The sequence below is a fragment of the Cryptomeria japonica genome, chromosome 3 (genome assembly GCF_030272615.1).
Source record: "Cryptomeria japonica chromosome 3, Sugi_1.0, whole genome shotgun sequence".
Lineage (NCBI taxonomy): Eukaryota > Viridiplantae > Streptophyta > Pinopsida > Cupressales > Cupressaceae > Cryptomeria > Cryptomeria japonica.
The window spans coordinates 915,043,004-915,063,714 of record NC_081407.1 but is presented as its reverse complement, the minus strand read 5'-3'; the positions used below and the strand labels follow the sequence as shown (position 1 = coordinate 915,063,714).

The 20,711-nt window shown below is 36.8% G+C and overlaps 1 protein-coding gene across 2 annotated transcripts in view; it reads right to left on the bottom strand.

Moving 5' to 3' along the window:
• LOC131073843 (CLP protease regulatory subunit CLPX1, mitochondrial) overlaps positions 1-17,119 on the bottom strand; it is a 44,097-nt gene extending 26,978 nt beyond the window's left edge. The window contains exons 1-7 of one of the 2 annotated variants that reach the window (XM_058010380.2): positions 16,397-17,118; positions 12,107-12,195; positions 11,774-11,868; positions 11,509-11,588; positions 9,293-9,343; positions 849-923; positions 612-689 (exon numbers count right to left, since the gene is read on the bottom strand). In XM_058010380.2, the coding sequence (XP_057866363.1) occupies positions 612-689; positions 849-923; positions 9,293-9,343; positions 11,509-11,588; positions 11,774-11,868; positions 12,107-12,195; positions 16,397-16,885 (957 nt within the window). In that variant the 5' untranslated portion in view covers positions 16,886-17,118. Of the gene's footprint in view, positions 1-611; positions 690-848; positions 924-9,292; positions 9,344-11,508; positions 11,589-11,773; positions 11,869-12,106; positions 12,196-16,396 lie in introns of both variants that reach the window. The other variant, XM_058010442.2, reaches the window with a different exon arrangement.
• Between the last annotated feature and the right edge of the window lie 3,592 nt (positions 17,120-20,711).

The window sequence follows — 20,711 nt, the reverse complement described above, 5'->3', positions numbered from 1 at the left end:
TCATTTAACTCAAGTTTTACTCTTTCCACACCAATTTACAAGGGGAAAGAGTGTATTGATTGGTAGAAACAGATTTAGCAGTTGATTGAAAAATGTTCCAAAAAATTAATATTTAAACATTCTGAAATCCAGAGTTACAGATTTCAAAGCACAGAATTGTTCCAGTCTTTTATTTATTTATTTTTTTGGTTTTGCTATTTATTACATACTTTACAAACATGATTATTTTGATGTCTTTTCGAGTTAGTTTCTTGTAGAATTATACTAACAAGGCATTTACTCCTAAACTTCTAAATTCTTTATATTTTAATAACTTTCAGTTTCATGAGTCTTTTGACAAATCTTGGTGCTGGGTATTTGATGAGTCCTAGTCAACTTTGGCTCTTTGCCTTACTGAGTTCAAAGCAACTCTGAATCTTGCTACTAGCATTTTGGAAATGCCTTGAATTCATTAAAGGTCTAAGCTAAAGCTTAAGTGGTACCATCAAAAACCTTTTGAAAAATGATCAATTTTAGAAAATCCACAAAGCTTACTTGAATGCTTGCAGCCATATTTTGAACTTGACATAACTACATACATTAAGAGCATCAAAAAGAAAACACAAGCTCACCGTTCCTTCTAGCATTTTTAACAATGCTTGCTGAACACCCTCTCCAGACACATCCCTACTAATATTCAAGCTTTCTGCCTGCCAATTCATACAGTTGAGTCTAATTGTCTCTAGATGACAGCAATCATCATTGAGTGCACAACAAACACCAATTAAGTACAGAGCAAAAAAGGTTTCATCCAGCAAATCCTCTATTTTGAATACAAAACAGAAATTAAAAACAAAATTTGAAAATACCTTCTTTGTGATCTTATCAATTTCATCAATATACACAATGCCTTCTTGAGCTGCTGCAACATTGAACTCAGCAGCCTGCACGTTAACCCAACAAAACAAACACAAAAGCATAAGCTAAATTATCATCTATATAAAGAAAGATTATCATCGATATAAAGCAAGAAATGTAACAGTTTTAGATAATTTCACCTTTTAATATTAATAAGCAAGACATTCATTGGAAGATAATCAGTCATTATTTCTGCCCTTTCAAAGGGACACAACCTTTCACAATCAGATCTGCACTTTTTATTTAAATCAGATCTGCACTTCTAATTCCCAATTTATCGCCCCTTCAAATGAGTTCTCTCCCTTTTATACCTCAAATTTGGGGGAGTCACAACTTAACGTTTCATGCCTTTTGACCATTCATTTTTATACCTCAAATTTGGGGGAGTCGCAACTTAACATTTCATGCCTTTTGACCATTCATTAACTTTAATCAAATTTACTTATATTTAATTATTTTTTAGTTTAATTTTATTTTTATTCTTTTATATTTTAATTTTATTAATATTATATTTCAAAGTGGGGACATTACAGTCCGCCCTACCCAAGATTGCTTGTCCTCAAGAAAAGATAATGTTGTGTTCAAAATGGAGTCTCCAATATGAAATAGCTTTGGAAACACACATGGAATAAACATGCCAGAAACATATCAGGCATGAACCAAACACAGAGCATACATATAAAAACACAGAGCATACACATGGATATATGCAAATACATGTATTGTTAGATTCCTTCCTATTGACTAGAATGATTCATTGATTCATGTTTACCCTGCAGGATGGCAGCATCAAAGATTTAATACCAATTGTAATGTCCCCAACTAGGAGGCTGCCAATTCCCAATGATTAACATATATCACTATGCATTTAAATCAGATTTAATTAAAAAAGATTCAGAATCTGGTGGAATTATGGAGATGTCATAGTTGACCAGTTTGATAGGCTGTTTGAGGAGGTGGCTTATGACAACACTTATGAAGCGTCTTGTATTTTATTTAGTATTTTATGGTGGTCTCCTTATTTGGACATGGTATTTGGGTATAATATGATTTTACATTGATAATTTATAAATATATTATTTTTCATTAGTGGAAGTTGAGGTGGACTTTTGCAGCATTTAATGCAAAATTTGAATGAAATTTTGGAAGGATTTTCAATCTCAACATGGGATTTAGATGAGTTACCCGATAATGGGATTTAGTAACCATAGAGGGGTCATCACATTTCATAAAATTGAAGACGGGAGTGGGAGGATTCAGTTTTACAGCTGCGGGTTGAAGAATGAGTAGGTAGTTGAAGGCAGAAGGCCTAGTTGATGGTTACAGTTTGAAGGTGGAAATGCGAGAGAGCTTAGGAGAAGGTTTTGGATGGCATATTGCTGTAGCATCATTTTGCTGCAGGTTTATATCAGTTTGTAATCAGATTTGCATGTTTGAATTGAAGCCAACAGACTTGCCTGAATGTATTTCAGTTTTATTTCAATATTTGAATAGAAATTCCTCAAAATTTCTTGCATCTTTTCATGAGCTTTTTGCTTTGAGTTTTCTATTGTAAATCAGATTTGTTGAAGGGCGAAGATCCCTCGATGTCAAAGTGCCCAAGAACCTCCAAATATTTCACTCCCTCTCACCCTGCTGTCACCAATGTTTTCAACTCCTTGAATCATGAATCAGATCCTAATACTGCCCTTGTTGGAGACTGCTCAGGCTACTAAGGACCCTGAGAATTCTCTGGCTGAAATTCCCCCAAGTGACGCTCTTGAGGGCATAGTGGTGACGGTTCACTCTTCCCGCTTGAAGGAAATTCACCAAGAGAGTCTTATCAAGCAGATTGAAGAAGGCCTTATTCCAGGACAATTTGTTGATCAAACCCCAAACTAGATCTGCTGCTAAGGTGGGCAGTGTTGATTTTTAGTGATCAGATTAGCAGTATAGAATAGAAAATCAGAATGCAAAGTAAATCATACACATAACACACATGTACCCTGGGAAAACCTCCCTCTTGGAGGAAAAACCCAGCAACCAAAGATTTTGATTAGACAATAACCAATCGAATCTTTACAATGAGCGTCAACACTTGAAGCTATCAGCAACTATGCACAGTAACATCTACAACCTAGGGCACACAGAGATGATGAACTTATCTGCAATACAATGTTGCTGTCACAAGGATGAGGTATGCTAGTCCTAGGATGGTGATTACAGCCTTCAAGAACAGTTCTCTGATCTTCAAATGATGACTGCTGCCACCTGAAACCAGTTCGCTGTCACACAGTGATGTTTGCTGACTGCTATATAAGGTTCGCTGTCTTCTAATAATGTTCGCTGTCTTCCAATTGGTGTTTGTTGTGCACTCAATGATGATTGCTGTCATATAGAGATAATTCGCTGCTTCTGAAGTACTTCGCTTATAGCAGTTAAGAATGTATTTTCTGAATGTACATCTTAACAATGACATTAGCATTACATATATATATGAGACTCTAGCCATCAATTTGCCTTAGGTTGGCTAGGGGTCTAATTACAATGCAAAACATAAAGTGGCGCCAAAACCAAATAACCCCACACGTTAAGATAGGGCAGGGTTACTCCACAAGTTACATATACCGCCTCACTTAGGGCACGGCAAACACAAGATGTTTAAGCCTTCTAAAGGTCGACAGGGCCATACACACGCCAGATATGCTAGTTCGGCCCTAGAAAGGGCTCCGACCTAGCTACTTACAACAACACTCCCTCTTAGCTAGGGAGGAGACCTTCAAAAGATCTGAGATTCATGGCTGCTCCATGAACAATGCAAATGAATACAACCACCATGACTACTCCCATGGATGACGTTCACCATAGCTACTACCAAAGGGTGAACAAGCACAAGTGCTGAATCATATCCACCATGCCTACTCGTAGAGGGTGGGTCCACCATACCTACTCGCAGAGGGTGGAAAAACACAGGTACATCATGGAATTTCTTCCATGAAATCCATCATGCCTACTCGCAGAGGATGGAGGAGGGCTTTCACCTCAAACTTCTCCCAGAGAAGAGTGCATTACCACCATGCCTACTCGCATAGGGTGGATCGAGGGCTCTAACCTCAGACTTTGCCCAGAGAAGAATGCATCACCACCATGCCTACTCACAAAGGGTGGATGCACCATGCCTACTCGCAGAGGGTGGAACAAGGGCTTTCACCTCAAACTTCTCCCAGAGAAGAATGCATTACCCAAAAGATGTGGCTTCCTCTGAAGCTGAAAGAAACTGGCTCCCTCTAAGCTTGACAAGCTCCCTCTGAAGCTAAAGATGTCAAGCTCCCTCTAACATTTCCTCCTTTTAGAAAAGGAAGTCTTCATTTGACCTTTGCTCTTCCTAAGATCTCCCTATGCCAACTTCTGCAAAAGAAGCAAGAGGAGTAGACCTGAATTTGCAATCCCAAGCAAAATGACCATACTTGTCACACTTAAAGCACTGGATGTGAGATAAGTCCTTCTTCCTTTTTGATTTAGGGGCAATATCTAAGTCTTTGTCTCTATCCCACTTCCTTCCTTTGCCTTTAACCATATGCGAAGCAAGGACTTGATTTTCTACATCATAATGATCACACCCAATTCCTCTTGCTATCAACCATGACTCTTCTTGTATGCAGTCTGCTCTTAAACGATCGAACTTGGGAAGTTCTGATCTTGCACTAATTCCTTGAATGTAAGACTCCCAAGATGCCATAAGACCATTGAGAGCAAGCATGGTCAAGTCACTGTCATCAACAACCTTCCCAATGGATGAGAGTTGATCTCTCAAATCAGAAATTCTCATGAAGTATGCCATGACGGATTCACCTTTCATCATCTTGATGTGATGAAGCTGCTGCTTCAAGGCTAGGGCATGGCTGGTGTTGTTGATTTCGTACATCTCTTCCAATGTCTTGAACATTTCGCTGGCAGTCTTCAGCTTAGAGATGATAGGTACAATAATTGGTGCCCTTCCTCAAATTCCCAGCAACTTGGAAGCTCAAAATTCACCACTTCAAGCAAGCTATCAAGGCTTGAACTCAGCAGCTCCCAATTCAAGATGATTTCAAGCAACTTTCCCTACAGTCTGGAGCGAATTGAAACTACTGTCGATAATCTGCTCCTTCCATTGAGTTGCTCAACAGAAAGGAAATCATCCTCCACAAACTATTTGATCTTTCTTCCCTGGATAAACAAAAGTGGAGACTCAAATCCAGAGTGTTATGGCTCAAGAAAGGAAACTCCAACACCAAATATTTTCACTTGAAATCCTACCAAAGATACAACAGAAACTTAATTAAGGAAATCAAGAATCTTGCTGCCCAAAACTTTGAAGACCTCTATCATACTGAAGATGATAATATTACGGTTCAAGACTTTCCTGAATTTCATCCCCTACACACTTCCAAAGATGATAATATTATGGTTCAAGACTTTCCTGAATTTTATCCCCTACACACTTCCAAAGGGCTCCAAAGGTATTCTTTGCCAAGCTATTTCCATGGTTGAGCTTCAAGATGTGGTGACTAAACTTCCCAAGGATAAGACTCCAGGACCTGACAACTTCACCAATAACTTCTTCTAGCAGTTATTTGATCTCATCAGCCAGGACCTGCTTCTCATGGTTAAATACATCCATAAGAAGTAAAATTTTGGGTTCTATTAGCTCAAATTTTCTTGTCTCAATTTCCTAAGACAAAAATGACGTAAGTTTTGGTAGATTTAGATTTATCTCTTCATGCAATTCTTCCTAAAAGATCACTGCCAATAGAATCAATAAAGTCCTTAACAAAATTATTGGCAAAGAGCAAGGTGGCTTCATCCCAAGCAAGCAAATCAACAAGATTGTGGCCGTCCACAAATCATTACACTCTTGTGGCAATCAGAACAAGAACATGGCTATTAATTGGATAAGTCCAACATGTTCAACAGATTCAACCACAACGTTCTCCCATGCATCATGAGCAAAATGGTGTTCCCCATTGAATTTTGCATATGGGCCCACAGCTATATCAAGGATCCTTAGAATGCACCCATGGTAACACATCCCCTTCCAATTTCTTCCAGGCTACTAGAGGCCTTCAACGGGGATTCCACCTTTTTACTTATCTTTACCTTATATTTGCTGACCCTCTTGGAAAAGCTCTCTCAATGAATAAATGCAGCCACCACTTAATTGGGACAAAGGTTGCTGAAGGAGTCGAGGAAACTACCCATGCGCAGTTTGCTAATGTACAATTCTTCTAGGTGAAGCCAGTAAATCCAATGTTAGACACAAAGCAATCTTGGACATTTTCTTGAAAGCTTCTGGTGCTGAGCTCAACAAAAATAAAAGTAGATTCTACACTTGCAGCTCCTCTCCAGCTGAGATTCAAAGGTTCAAAAATCATCAATTCCCTCATGGCAGAGATGGACCCTTCTGCTCTCACTTTTAAAATGAAGCATGTGAACTACTGGAATAGTCTAAAAAAGTTGATAAGAGAATTCACAGCTTCATCAATGGATGGCTCTCTTTGACTAGGCATGTTACTCTCATCAAATAAGAAATTGACAAAAATGCATGTGACTTCTATATACCAAAAAAGAAATTTCATCTAGTGAGCTAGAAGAATATTACCAACACTAAAAGTCAAGGTGGCCTGGCATTACACCTGCTCTTCACACAAATATAGCCATTGGAGCCAAACTGGTTTGGACCCTCATAACTCCCCCTCTTCATTTTAGAAGCACATCCTTGTTCATAAATATGGTAACAGCCTTCAATGGATGGAGCTTATTAATAATATCACTCCAATCAAAGGTGCCTCTTGCATATGAAATTTGATTTGCAGGTCCACTAATATCATAGGACAGGATCTCCTAGCTCCTGGGTAATGGCCAGCAAATTAACTGTTGGGAGGACTCCGTTCTTGGTAATGCTCCTATCAACCACTTCTTGCCCAACTGCCTTCTTCAGTCTTTGCCCTCGCTTCAAATTTAAAAAACTGCATCAACTTGTCAAATGAGGCAATTATCAGGCCTCCTAGGTTGATATAGAGGGTCTCAGTCAGTGTGATCACGACTCTTGGCAGCAAATCACAAAGACTCCACTAGCCTTGGCCTTTAGACCCCAATCGAAAAGATAAACTTGTTCAAGGCAGCATCACTTCAACCAGGCTCTACTCTGTTCTTGAGGACTCTGCTCTTCAGGTCTCCAGCCACCCTAGAAACAAATCTCTGCAATCCATTTGGAATTGGCATCTCACCCCTAAAGTCCTTTTCTTTCAGTGGCTTTTTCATCAACACAGAATTCTCACCGGCAGCGACTTGCTTAAGAGAGGTATTGTCGGACCACACATATGCAACAGATGTTTTAAAAATAAAGAAACCTTAGATCACCTACTTTTTAAACCCTTGCAATCCGCCTAGCTTTGGACCTCTCCTGCTCAGGAAATGGGAATCTCTATCCGCACTGGTCTCTACAAACAAAACTGTCTGATCAAATGGAACAAGCATCATTCAATATTTCTAAAATGTCATTCCTTTCTTTTGTGTCCAGTTTATCTGGCTGGGTAGAAATCAAAAATACTTCAAAGATGAAGCTTCTAGCAATTGTTCTCTCTTGTTTAAAATCAAAATTGAAATCTCACTCAACAGTAAAGTCCACTTCAAGCACAATCAGCACTCCAGCAATCTTTCTTCCTCTGAAATTAATCTTCTCAGCAGTTGGCACCTGATTGACCTTATCCAGAACAAGGTCCCTTCCAAGCAGCCTGTTGACAACAATCAAATCTCCTTTTCGGCTCTATTTCGATGGTGCCTCTAGGTCTAACCTTGGGGCTGTTATTGCTTGTGGGGTCATCATGATGGATTCCAAGACCAAGTTTCTAGATGTTTGTGCTAACATTAGCAAGACTACCAACAACCTGGCTGAACTCATAGCCTACAAAATCAGCCTCAAATTGACCCTCAAGACTCAGCTAAAAATTATTTTTGTTTATGGTGACTTGAAATTCACCATTCAAACCTTGAAGAACCTTCAAAGTGTTCACTCTATACAACTTCAAATCATCAAATCTGGAGTTTACACTTTGTCACACAATTTTAAATATTGTTTATAAACATGTTCTCAGAAAGGAAAATGACTATGCTGGCAAAAAGGCTAAAACGGATATTAACACCCCCAACAATAAAATCATAATCACTTACTCAATTGTAACTATCAAGACCTTGCAATCTTGATTGTTTACTGCTCTGCTGTACAATTCAGTTTCTCTAATTAAAGTCTACCCTTTTATTTTCAAAAAACAAACATTATAGGAAATATTGCTGATCAAATTATTAATATGAAACATTGTTGTTAAGGCGGGGACTACTTGTACTTAACTGCCAAGCATGATTCTTGCCACTACTGTAAACTTAAAGAGGTATCTGAAGAGGTTAGGACCATTTTGTGTATAGTAGTCTCTTGGACTTGATATTTAAGGCAAATGGTAGGGTTAAGACTTAAAGATCTAATTTACCTTAGTTGTATTTATTGCATGAAGGATTCATTATAAATCTAGAAGAGTTATTTATCAATATTGTAAAGGACTTTATCTTACAATTATCTGTAATCAGCAGTCTTAAAAATAATGAGAAAAATTTATATTTCAATGTTCATGGAGTACAATCTCATTTACTTTCACACTCTCTCTATGCAATTGGAATGGCTTTAGATGTTAAACACATCAGTTATTGCTCTTTTTTTCCCTAAGCTTTTTGGGTTCCCAAAACTTTCCCAATTTTTTTCCAATAATATCCTTGAAATTTCAAGATATCTTTATCTTTTGGTATGCTAAGAAATTCCTGAGAAAGATATTTGCTTCTACATATGGTAAGCCCATGACAGAATTTTCAAGGTTGTGGGGGTGTGACCCCGAAGCTCTTTAAAGTAAATTGATCCAGATCCTATGAACCAAAAGACAGTTTGCAAAGTGCATCCTGATCTGTCTCCTGCTGTAAAGATGCCACTTGCATCAAGATAGACAATCCTGTCGGTAGTGGCAGCATGTTTTTGGGAAAATATGTAGAGCGCAAATTATTTATCATTTACCTCTCCCTTAAACGGAAAAAAGAAAGACCTCTATATTCACACATAACTTTGTCAAAGACTGTTCATTAAGAAATGAAGAAAAAAAGCCTCATGCATTGTACGAATACAAATTTTTCGACATCTTTGCAGAGAAGTGATTGCATTAATCTCTTTTTAAACCCAGAATAGAGTTATCCTGTCGAAGATTCCCAAACAAGAAAAAAAATGCCATTAATTCAGTAACCAAACTACAAATCAAATGAAAGTGTGGAGAAGAGAAACTAACAAGGAATGCAATCCCACCATGGGGAAAGAAATTTTATTGGAACAGAATCATACCATGAGAAGCTTATACAAAATAGACTCCACGTCTTCTCCTACATACCCTGCCTGCAATCATATGAGTGTAATTAGACAACCAGAAGAAGAATGAAAGGAAAATGCTAGACAGGTCCCATGAAAAGAACCGAAAATGAAGATCAATATTTACATCAGAACCAGCTCTGCACCATCCTGGTAATTAAGTTCCTACTGAAAACAACTTTCCTGATTTAACAGGACAAGAATGGGTCTCTTTGACCAAATGCACTGACATCTGTTCACCTTAAAATTTCTAAAGGTTTTTTTCATCATTTTACAAAGAAAATCTAAGTTGCCGGTACTGGTACAGGTAGGGGCATGGGATATGGGTACGCAGACACAGCAATTTTTTCCTTGGGTGCATTATGTTTGGGTAAGGTGTGTATATATATACAAAAAAATTAAAAATTTAAAGAAATATACAGAATTGTAAAACTAAATACATTAGATAGCATTATACTTATTAAATGATAAAGATAAATATTAAATGACAATTGATAGTTTAGAATTTCAATATTATGTAAAATGGCATATAATATATATATCAGCTGCCCTTCAAAATGCCAAAAAGAGAAGAGAAAGTGAAGAGAGCAAATTGATCTTTGTATTGAGTGAAATGATACTTTTAGGGGCATTTTATGGTTTTTGGATGCAAAATAAAAGTTTAAAAATGCTTTTTTTGTTACTTTTTGGCGCTCAATGCCTTTGGGTACCGTGGGTACACCCAGCAAACCCGTACTTAGTACAGGTGAGGGGCAGGTTGTGGGCATACCCACTGCCTTAGAATAAAATCACTGAATTTAGCTCCAATATTTTGTAATATAATTTATATAAGCATTTATTTTACTTCTTCATGAGACTATACATTATGATTATGATAAAGTCAATCTTTGTGTCTATATTGCATGGATTTTAACTTCAGCTATGCCAAATTTCTCCCTTTTTACCATAAAGGAGGTGTTTGAAAACGGCAGGTATTAGGGTTGCACAACTCATCAAAATATATATAAGCTGTGGAAAGCAATGCCCTTGTGGACTTCCAGCGTCACACACCAAAGTGGTGTCTCTCTTTGTGCTAACCTAGAAAACTACCTTTACTTGCACCTTTTATAATTTATTTAAGTATCCATTTGTCTGCAATTCTGTTTGAGCCTGAGTGCTTCTGGTTGCTGACCTTAAAAAATGTAGACATGGTTTAAGCCAGAAGCACTCAGATTCACTATTATGGACTATAGAAACATCAAAATTCTAATGCAATTCTGTTTGCTTATCAACAAGGAAAAGTACAATGAGTTTAATTATATTCACTGACAAATTGGTCTAACACAGATGAATATGACATAATAAAACAACTTAGAAAATTACCATAAAAGTTATACTAACTCATTAAAAGGAATAGTACAAACAGATTTAAAAAGCAATGCCACTACGCACCAGTGTTGCTTGCACTGATATTAAAACAAGTATAATATCTGCTTTAAATTTTGTAAGCTTATAAGCATTCTGATGTTACTGTGATTAGATGGAACACAATAGACACCTGGAAGGGGATGTTACTGCTTCAATTCAGCTACTTTGGCATTCCTTCAGTTTTTTTACAAACCTGAACCAATCCCTGACATGAACAATTAAAATTTCTGCCCCGTTCGGTACTTGGTTAGTATTGATGTATGCTACTAAATAAAAATTTGCCTCCTGTGCCAGCTTAGGGCTTGGTTCAATAACTCAGTCTAGAGTTTCAAACCATCAGTTAGGGTTCCACTCCAGCTGCAGTACACACACCACTCCTCAACCACACCTCACCCCCTCCCACCATCCAACTTCCCCCTCTCACCCCCACTTAAATGTTATTGCCGTTGCAAGTCCCACAGCACAGAGTACATAGTCCTGAATGTTAGCATCCAAGCCACAAAGAAGTCTAATGTTTGCAGTACCATGTTTCTTGAAGTTTCCAACAAAACTATTGCTTCCCGTATTTGTTCCAAAAAACATCAATACTACAAGATATAATTTATGGTTGCCGGTTGGAAGATATAATTTTACAGAACAAAAAAATGTCATCATGCTAAGGCATTACAAGATATGCATATGTGTTATGACACTTCAAGACAAAAATGCCAGCTATATTAAAATACAAAAACTGTTCATTGAGGGGTATCCAAAGAATGGATGAAGTTCAAACTAATAACCAATACCTGTGTCAAGGTTGTTGCATCAGCAATCACAAAGGGCACATTAACAAATCTGGCCAAAGTTTTTGCAAGCAGTGTCTTACCTGTTATCCCAACATAATTCAGTTGTATCAGATGAGCAGTCAAACTGACATGTAATGAAAATAGTGAAGGTACCACCTATCCAATTAGTTTTCCAAAAGAATGCCTATATTTAGTATACTCTATTTGTGATAAAGGAAGACAAATCAACAATGGGAAAAAAAATTTAAATAGCAGAGGTAAATACCACAGCCAGTAGGACCCATTATAAGAACATTGCTTTTCTCCAGCTCCACGTTATCACCATCATCAGTTTCCTCCTGTTTACGGGACATGCTAGGCCTGCCACTCATAACCAATGCTCAGATTAGCTAACCAATATACCAGACATTATACCCAAAAAGGAAGAGTAAAAAATAACATTCAGCACACCTAAATAATGTGAGTAATAGTAGAACATTGATGCTAAAATGTCAAACCTGCTAACCTATATTAGAGACATCAATGGCATACATTGATTTCATAATGACAGAACTCTGAAAGAAAATTCACTGCTTGATAACATGTAATGTTTGCTCACCCTTCAGTTAATATATCCACAAAATTCTCTCTCTTTATTGACTCATAATATATCCGTTTGTAGTGATTATGCACTGCAACTGCTAGCACCTGTCATAAGTAATGGAATGTCTGAGCAGTTTACCAAGAAAATCGCACTTTTAAAGGCTAAGTTTTATAAAAGTATCTAAGTTGTGTATCTGACATTTATTTATAACTTTAACATCATAACATTGTCCAACATTTAGAGCATCTAGTAGCAACTCTGACGTAGATAATATATTAATCAGCAATGTAGACCTCCCAACAGGTATGCCATATGCAAAACATGCATGATGATAATAAAAGTAGTAAGAGGAAAGGAGAGGGAAAAGAGGGATCAGCCCTCCTCGCCTGGTGGGAAAGATAGAAGAACAATAAAAAAGATAGATCTTGAGTTCATTGATAGATTCAATCCTTATCATTAGAAGAACTAAGGCAGAACATTAAACAGGAACAATTGGTAACAGTATACGAGGAATCCCATAGACTCAACTTGAGAGGTAACAACTTGTCGCAATCCAGCTTAGCAAATTACATGGTGCAACAATAAGGAGGAATAAAGGCTCAAACCATGATATTATCCTAGCCATTACTTCTGTTACTACTGCATTAAAACTTTCGATTGTGATTATTTTTACAATGGCTAAGTTTTATGGCAATAGCTTATAGATGTCAAACGTATAGTTATAAATCTAATAAAGTAAGTTGTGTGTTTTACAACAGAATCTCAATAAGCAGCCCTCACATAAAATGAATAAAAAATATAGATAAATAATTCTATGAATTTTCTTTTAGTAATCCTCTTGACAAGAAGTCTTGTACATGCAAATTCAACTCTTCCTTCTCAATGAACTCATCCTATGCAAAGCTTTATTCAGAGAACTTGCTCCTGGAAGCAGATTCATCTGAGTAGTTGTCTTCCTTGAAGGTGGCATTCCATAAAAGATAATTTATCAATACCATCCTGCAATGTTTTCACTTCTCTCAATATTTATTTTGTACCAGGCTTCTCTATTCTGTGGATCACAGCAAGATATGCCTTAAATACCTCTTATCTATCAAATTTTCTTTTACTGAAATCAGCAACGTTTTATTATACTCCATCCTCTTCCTTCATTAGCAACAACTCCAGTTTCTCTGCATCTGCAGAAAATATAAAATTTATTGCTCCAATGTCATACTAACCCACTTTTCCTAATAGTGCATAGTAGGCACCCATTTCCATAGCATTGCACACCACCTCATCATGGTCTTTCTCTAATGTGGACATTCACCTTACACTATTCATTGAAAGTAATGTAATGATTCTTTTCCAGCCAAGACAATTTGTATGGACGCAGATGTGGGGTGTGCTTCAGATTCAACTTTTCACCATACCAGGTAGCAGTTTTTTTTTCTCACATCAGGCATGTCAAGAGCCCTTTAATTCCCTTCATTCACAGTCCATGCTCCAGGGACATGCACACCTCATACAATTTTCATGTAGCTTTGGAGGATCATCAGTCATGGAAGTAAGGGGAGCTCTAGGGTAAGTACCTACTTTTTGGCTAGGTTTTGGCTAAGTCCATCCAGCCAGTTATTCTTAAGCTAAGCCAGGTAATTTTCTTATAGCCATCAGAAGAAATCACTTCACAATAAATAATGAATTTGTTGGTTCTTCTGCTCCAAAACTCAACAGAGCCAGCTTTTATCTCCAGCCTTAGTCTTTAGCTTCAGTCTCCATCTGCTCCCATCTCATGTTCACTGAGCAACCTTTTCACATAGTTATTTTCTGACTTGTACCAATTTTGATCTCTGGCTCTGCCCTGCCTTGGCTTGCTTCTCATGTTTAGTGAGGTAACTTTTCACATGTTTAATTTCTGACGTGTGTAAGCTTAATACAATTTGGGTTCACCACTTATGTTTTCATTACATAGTTTTAGTCACTTTTTTTAATTCTTGAAGTTTTTATAAACATTCCTACTTGTACTTTCAAGTCCTATTGACCTACTTTTGTCGTTCATAGAAGTTAAAATATTTTTTGTCCTCTTTCTCCTCAATTCTCTCCATGTTCCAATCCAGCATGAACTGCCTCATCATCTTGCACATGTTTCTCTACTGGAAGCAAATTGACTCTTAATTCTTACCTCCTTCAATCATTGCTTCTGGAGATTCAAATGCACAAAGTTGAGCCTCTTCTAAGTCAAAATCTCTTTCCTCCATATTTTATCCTCCTGAGAGCTTATGTCCTGGTTCTTTGTCCTTGACAAGAACAAGATTCTCCACAGGCAACAACATTATTTATACTGGGTCCATTTTCCTTCTTCAGTTTGTCCACATCTCCATAGACCATCTCGCTCCAAAATCACATGCTCCATGGATGCCCTTCCTCACTTTCTTCCCAAGAAGGATGTCATCAATGGAGCTATCATGATGTACATTTATAGACAATATGCCATGTAGCATGGACCTTTCCCTTGCAAAATAAGTTTCCTCTATTTTCATCTAGTTTCCTCCCACTGCTTACAAATTCATGGAAGTTGCATTTGCTTTCTCTCATCAGATTTTCTAACTAGCACACCAATTAACATACATGGATGTGAAGACGTTTAATTTTTTATAGCGAGAATGTCATTCTTTTATAGTTGTGAAATTAACTCTTGCTATGATATTGGATCATTTTAGCAGAAGACATCTTGCTTCCCTCCACATTACATAGTTCCTAAAATGCAGTTTATAACACTTCTCCTCGTGTTATAAAACTAATATTCAATGAAATATTACATCCACTTTCACAACTAATGAGAAGCTACAATAAAATATTCAAATTCTGAAACTGAAACCTTCAGTCTTACAACTTTGCAAAATCATCATTAATTCACCAATAAGCTAAAGTTAAAATGGTAAAAATATTTTCACTCTTTACTTCAATCTCATAAAATTCCAAATTCACAGTAAGATAAGGAAAAATAAAGAAGAAAAAGGTAAATTTCATAAAGTTGCAGAATACTGTTAAATTTTAGTAGTAAAGTAAAAGGAAAAAATCAGAAGAAAAAAAAAACTTCATAATTACACTGGCAACCTCCAATTAAACAAAACTGAAGAAAAGATTATAGAACACGGTGAAGGCTAAAGTAAAAATAGGGTAGAGAACTGTTCATATTTTCAAATGGAGACCTTAAATTGTAATTAAAATTTAAGAAAGCTACAGAAAAAGTAGGGAAAGACTTCATAACCTAGTATTCTACACTAGAGACATTCAACTTAACAAAATTGCACGCTATTATTATTCAAACTTAGATTTTCTTAACAAAGGTACACACAAAGTGTTGATATCTTACACTAAAGACCTGCTCTTTAGAAAACTTACAAATTCACGTTAAATTTCAAGGAGGCTAAAGAAAACAAAAAGTAGAGAATAAATGTCCAGAGTTCAAGCTAAGCATGTTCCACCGTAAAGCACTGAATATTACAATTAACCATTCCAAAAGCTTTTATAAAAATAAGTAAACTGTAAAAAATATTGCAGGTAATTATTGACCTTAGAAAAATATGGGAAAGCTTTTAGAATAAATTTCAAGTCGTTATCAACCTAAAGAGAAAAATCAGAATGCTTTTAGAATAAATGAAAGAAAATTGCAAGTCATTAATGGATTCAGTTGGATCTGGTCCAGATCCAGCCGGATACGAATTTTTTTGACCAGCCAGACTTTTGTGATTTGAACCAAATTTTCCTTTCCCTATAGAAATTACACCCATTTTTATATACAAATTCCACATTTCAGTATTCTTTTGGCATCCTGAGCCTAGCAAATTTTCGAACCCGAACCCCGTGACAATGTTATTTAACCTGACAGGCAATAGGACAGAAAAAATGTTTGCATTTAATACTTAAGACCTAAGTCCAACCAGCTAGATAACCCAGGAGTGATGGAGAATTCCCACGATAACAACAGGGATTTAAACCCTCAAGAACCACTCGACAAGCAACAAGCAGGAGCAAGCTTCAACGTATGCACGTATTCCGTGCCCAGGCAGATCGCTGTTTGTGCCCCAGTGGGCAAAGGTTCCTTCTAAAAGACACTGAAAGCCTTAATTCTTACTATAGGGATAAAAATAGAAAAAAAATGTGCACATTAGACGTTAACAAAACTATAAATACTTGCAAAGTTTTGGTAAAGCTTAGAAAAAAGAAAAATACTCTGGAAACCTTCAAATTTGCAAAATTGTACAACATTAGTAAGGCTTGACAAATCTAACACCAAAAGGAAGGGAAAACAATCATTGGAACCTTTTTTGCACGCTCCTGGCCAATCACAAACTTGTCAAGGGCCTCGCAAATTTCTCTTGGTGTAGGCAAAGCCTTGCCAAGAGTCGAACCACCCCAACTTTCCTTCCCCGCACCGCCTCCGCCCGTCCCGCCGGTAGCAGGACGCGCGCGCACCAGATTCGTATTCGGAAGAAACGGCGGGTTTGGTGGCTTTTCAACCGGCACAGCCGGTGGCCCGTTCGGCCCATTTTCAGGATGCAAATCTGCGGTGAGCTTGAAATCTCGCTTACATTCTCCTAAAACTCCAAACTGCGCAAGCGTTCTCAAATTCAGGCAATTTAACCTGGACGGCAAACAATAACTATTTACAGGATTAAATGCAGAAAGCTTTGTAGAATACAGACGACGGTAGTAAATTTCAGTCAAATGACGGCTACTGCTGCTTCTATTCGGCGAGCCGGTTCGAATCCCAGCTAATCCTAATTCTCCCAGGCGTTTCCATCGCCCCATTGTAGTTTCTTATAACTTTTGTACTCTGAAGAGCGAGATTCGACCCTGCGACCTGAAGAGCCTCGTAAATATGGCGGCAATTTGATAATTTCGGTCCGGGAAATGGAAGGAAGATTGACAAATTTTAATCCGTCGGCAGGAGTATGGACATGAAAAAAAAATTCCTCCGGACGAATCTTCCCCCAAGGCCCGCAGCAATAAAATGTGTTTTGATGATTTATTTGAAAAGAAATTGTTAACAAAATCGAAACTCTATCCATAAATAGAGATTAATTACATAAAATATTGCGACTATTGTGACGTCAATACTCTAGATATATTTCGTGTGGGGAGGTGTGTGTTTATATTGCGATCTTCGATTTTTCTCTCTTTTCTATGTGTTTTTATAAATGAGAGCAACTATTTTGTTTTAATTATTTAATATCTGTATAAAATACAATCTCGTTTTTTTGAGTGGAAGTATATTGCCCTCATACTAGAAGATATATATAAAGGATTTTTATGGCATGAAAGCATTGGCGTTTGAAACTTCAGAAATTTATGGTCAACAAAGATACATTTGACACATCTTTATATTTTTTTAAAGAAAGGAGAAAAAACAAATTTGCTTCTTATTATTCTTCATATTTACCATTTGGCGTGGAAATTTTGAATATAAATTTTACTCTTTTTTTATAAAATATCTAAATTAATTAAATGAATAATTAATATACATATCTTAAATACATCTATTTATTAGAAGGGTTGAAATTAATTGATTAAAATATTAGGTTTCTATTATGGAGACCCAAGTTCAATTTCTTATAGGAACGGTTAAAATAGTTTTAAGTTGTGACTCTTGGTCTTTCATAATTGATTTCTAATATGGAGGTGGTTTCTAAATAAAAATGGATCTCTAAGTAGTGACTCTTGATCTTTCATAGATGATTTCTAGTGTGTTTACTTATAAAGAGTTTGTATTGGTCTCATGTTGATGCTCATTGAGCAAGATATTTGTATGCAACACAAAAAAATACACCTATCTAAACTAGCAATTGCGCCTTGGTGTGCAATAGGCACATCGAATAAGTGTGGATGGTTAATCAGAGAGAATTTTGATCTATTTTTCTGCATATATGATGTCAATTGGTTGACATAATGTTGTTTTTGCAACAAAGGTATCAATAGAGAAGTGATATCTTCATTCCAAACACAATTGAAACAACACCTTTCAATTGAGAAGATAATTAGGCTCTATTGTTGACGAGCTCATGTTATGTTTGCAATAGGGAGGGAGATTGGGGGGGTAGAGATGGAAGAGATAAATATATAGAGAGTGAGAGATAGAAAGATAAATATATAGATAGGAAGTGATATATAGAGATAGGTAGAGAGAGGGATAGACACGGGGTAGAGAGAGATGAAGGGGTAACAAAATAGAGATAAAGGGGGAAATGGAAGAGGAAATATGCAAAGATGGTGATAGAGAGGTGTGTGTGTATATATATATATATATATAGAGAGAGAGAGAGGGGGGGGGGAGGGGGGGAGCCTGGAGAGAGATAAGTAGAGGGAGAGAGAAGAGGGAGTGGAGATATATATACGTAAGAGGAAGAGCTCGAGGGGGGGGAGATAGCTCAATATATATCTCTCTTTATATCTTTATATATCTCTTTGTCACCCTTTCTTCTATTTCTCTTGTTTTGTCCCTATCTTTGTTTCTCTCTCTTTGTACATCTCTTTGATCCTCTTTCCTCTCCTTTGTTTCATTTGTTTCCCCTCCCTCTCTCCTTATTCCTTTCTCTTTTATCTCATTTTGCCTCTTTATAGCTTATCTCTATCTCCCTCTCCCTTCGTTATTCCTTTATTTTCTCTATTTATGTCTCTACCTCTCTATAAGCAATATTAACATTAATGAAAGATAAACTCCATATTAAAAAATGAAAAAATGTTGTAAAGTTAAATGTAAATATGATTAAATTCTTAAATAAATGATGTAAAGGTTGTACAAAAGGATGGTCTGGCAAAGGATTTGTGTTCAAATTTTCTCCCCATATGTCCACAAATCTGAAATAATCATCCATTTTGTCTTAATTTCATAGTCTAGGTCATCATATTTATGGGGTTTCAAGTTCGAATCTTGGCAGAATCAAATTAATTTGTTTCGACCTATGTTAATATAAAAAGGCATACTGGATTTCGAATTATGACAATTGATCGAGGGTTTCCGCAAGGTTCTAAATTGCAATATCTTTTACTCTTTTCACTGCATAATCTGATTGTGAGATACATGTGAATTTCCTTTGAATTTTTCCAAGTTTGTAGTAACTAAAAATGATGGAGTTGAGAAAAAAGGGCTCTGGAGGACAAGAAGGAAGTATTTGAGTGAGCACGCATACAAGGTCTTTGTTCTACTATCATGGAAGAGGTCATTCAAGTTTGCAACAACTAAGAATAATTGAGTTGAGAAAAATGGCTCTCGAGGATGAGAAGGAAGGTTTTGAGTGAGCGTGCATACAAGGGCTTTGTTGTGGTACGACCTCCTCCATGTAGGTTTAGTATTTTGTTGATGTAAGCGCCTTCTAACCCTTGGATTTCCTCATTTCCTCACATTGTAGCACGTTTATAGCATTTTGTATATTTGGCTTTGTCTGTGTTTTCAATCGTCATAAAATCTATGGTGGCCTTCACTAGAACGACAATTGATTTGTATGATTTAGCATTCAGCAACATACGTTGCCTTCAATGGAGGAAAATGTACTTGTTGTCATTAATGTTATCAACTCACGTAACATTTAATCCAAATACTTCAAAGAGGCCCTTGTTGATAAACTGGTGCTTATCCTGAAGTCAGCATGCTTTTGGGCTAATGAATCGATTGTACAAAGGATAATGGTGACCCACGATGAGAACAAGGTAAGCCCCCTCCTAGTATCTCCAAAATGTTTTCTCTTTCTCCAACCATGATATGGTTGAAGTGGTAAATCAAGAGAAGAATAGATTGAAAAATATTGCTATATTTCTTGTTGGAGCACGGATATTAATAAAATCTTGGTGAGCAAATTTCTAGATGAATGGTTTAGAAATGTATAGCTAAAAAAATGGGGCATTCAAATTTGTTTTTTTTAGGGTGGTTCAAAAAAAAGCTTTTTATGGTTTTCTTTAAAGATGTCAAAATGCAAGAGGCAATGACTAATAAACAATACTAGAACATAGGTAGTTGTGTTTTTAGGGCCATGAAATGGTCTCTTAAAGTGGTTAATGATAAAATTATGTCTTTATCGTTCCCTCAATGGTTAATTATTAAAAAAGTTATGCCATTCTTGTGGTCCTTACTACCATAAATGCTCACTCTCGTGACCAAAATCCTAAGGCAATATGAGGCTAAGGCAACCCTACCTCATCTCGATGCGAGGATTTTAGTTTCTCTGAACCTTGTATTTTAATTGCCCAACTCTATTGACCTCAATATTGAGAATGATTATTTCTCTTGCAATATCAAAGTGTTGGGGGGTCTAAATGTGTGTTATCTATATCATAAGGAGGGACACATTTGAAGAAACTGTCTCATCATTGAGATAAACTCTATTAAAAGCAATGCTATGCCTAAAATGGGTGTAGGCTTTGTTGTCTACCTGAACAGAGAAAATCCCAATTCCTTCCAACTGTGCCCACCCAACCCTTCTCCCCCATCCGAGGTGTTGGTTGCCAATCTGAACTCACGTAAGGATGCCTTGATCCTAACCCCATCCATAATGCCCTCCCCATCTAAAACCCCAACCATTGACCCCCCCCGTTACCCTCACCCTCTATTTTTTGGAATTTCAATGTCAATCCCCCTCCATTT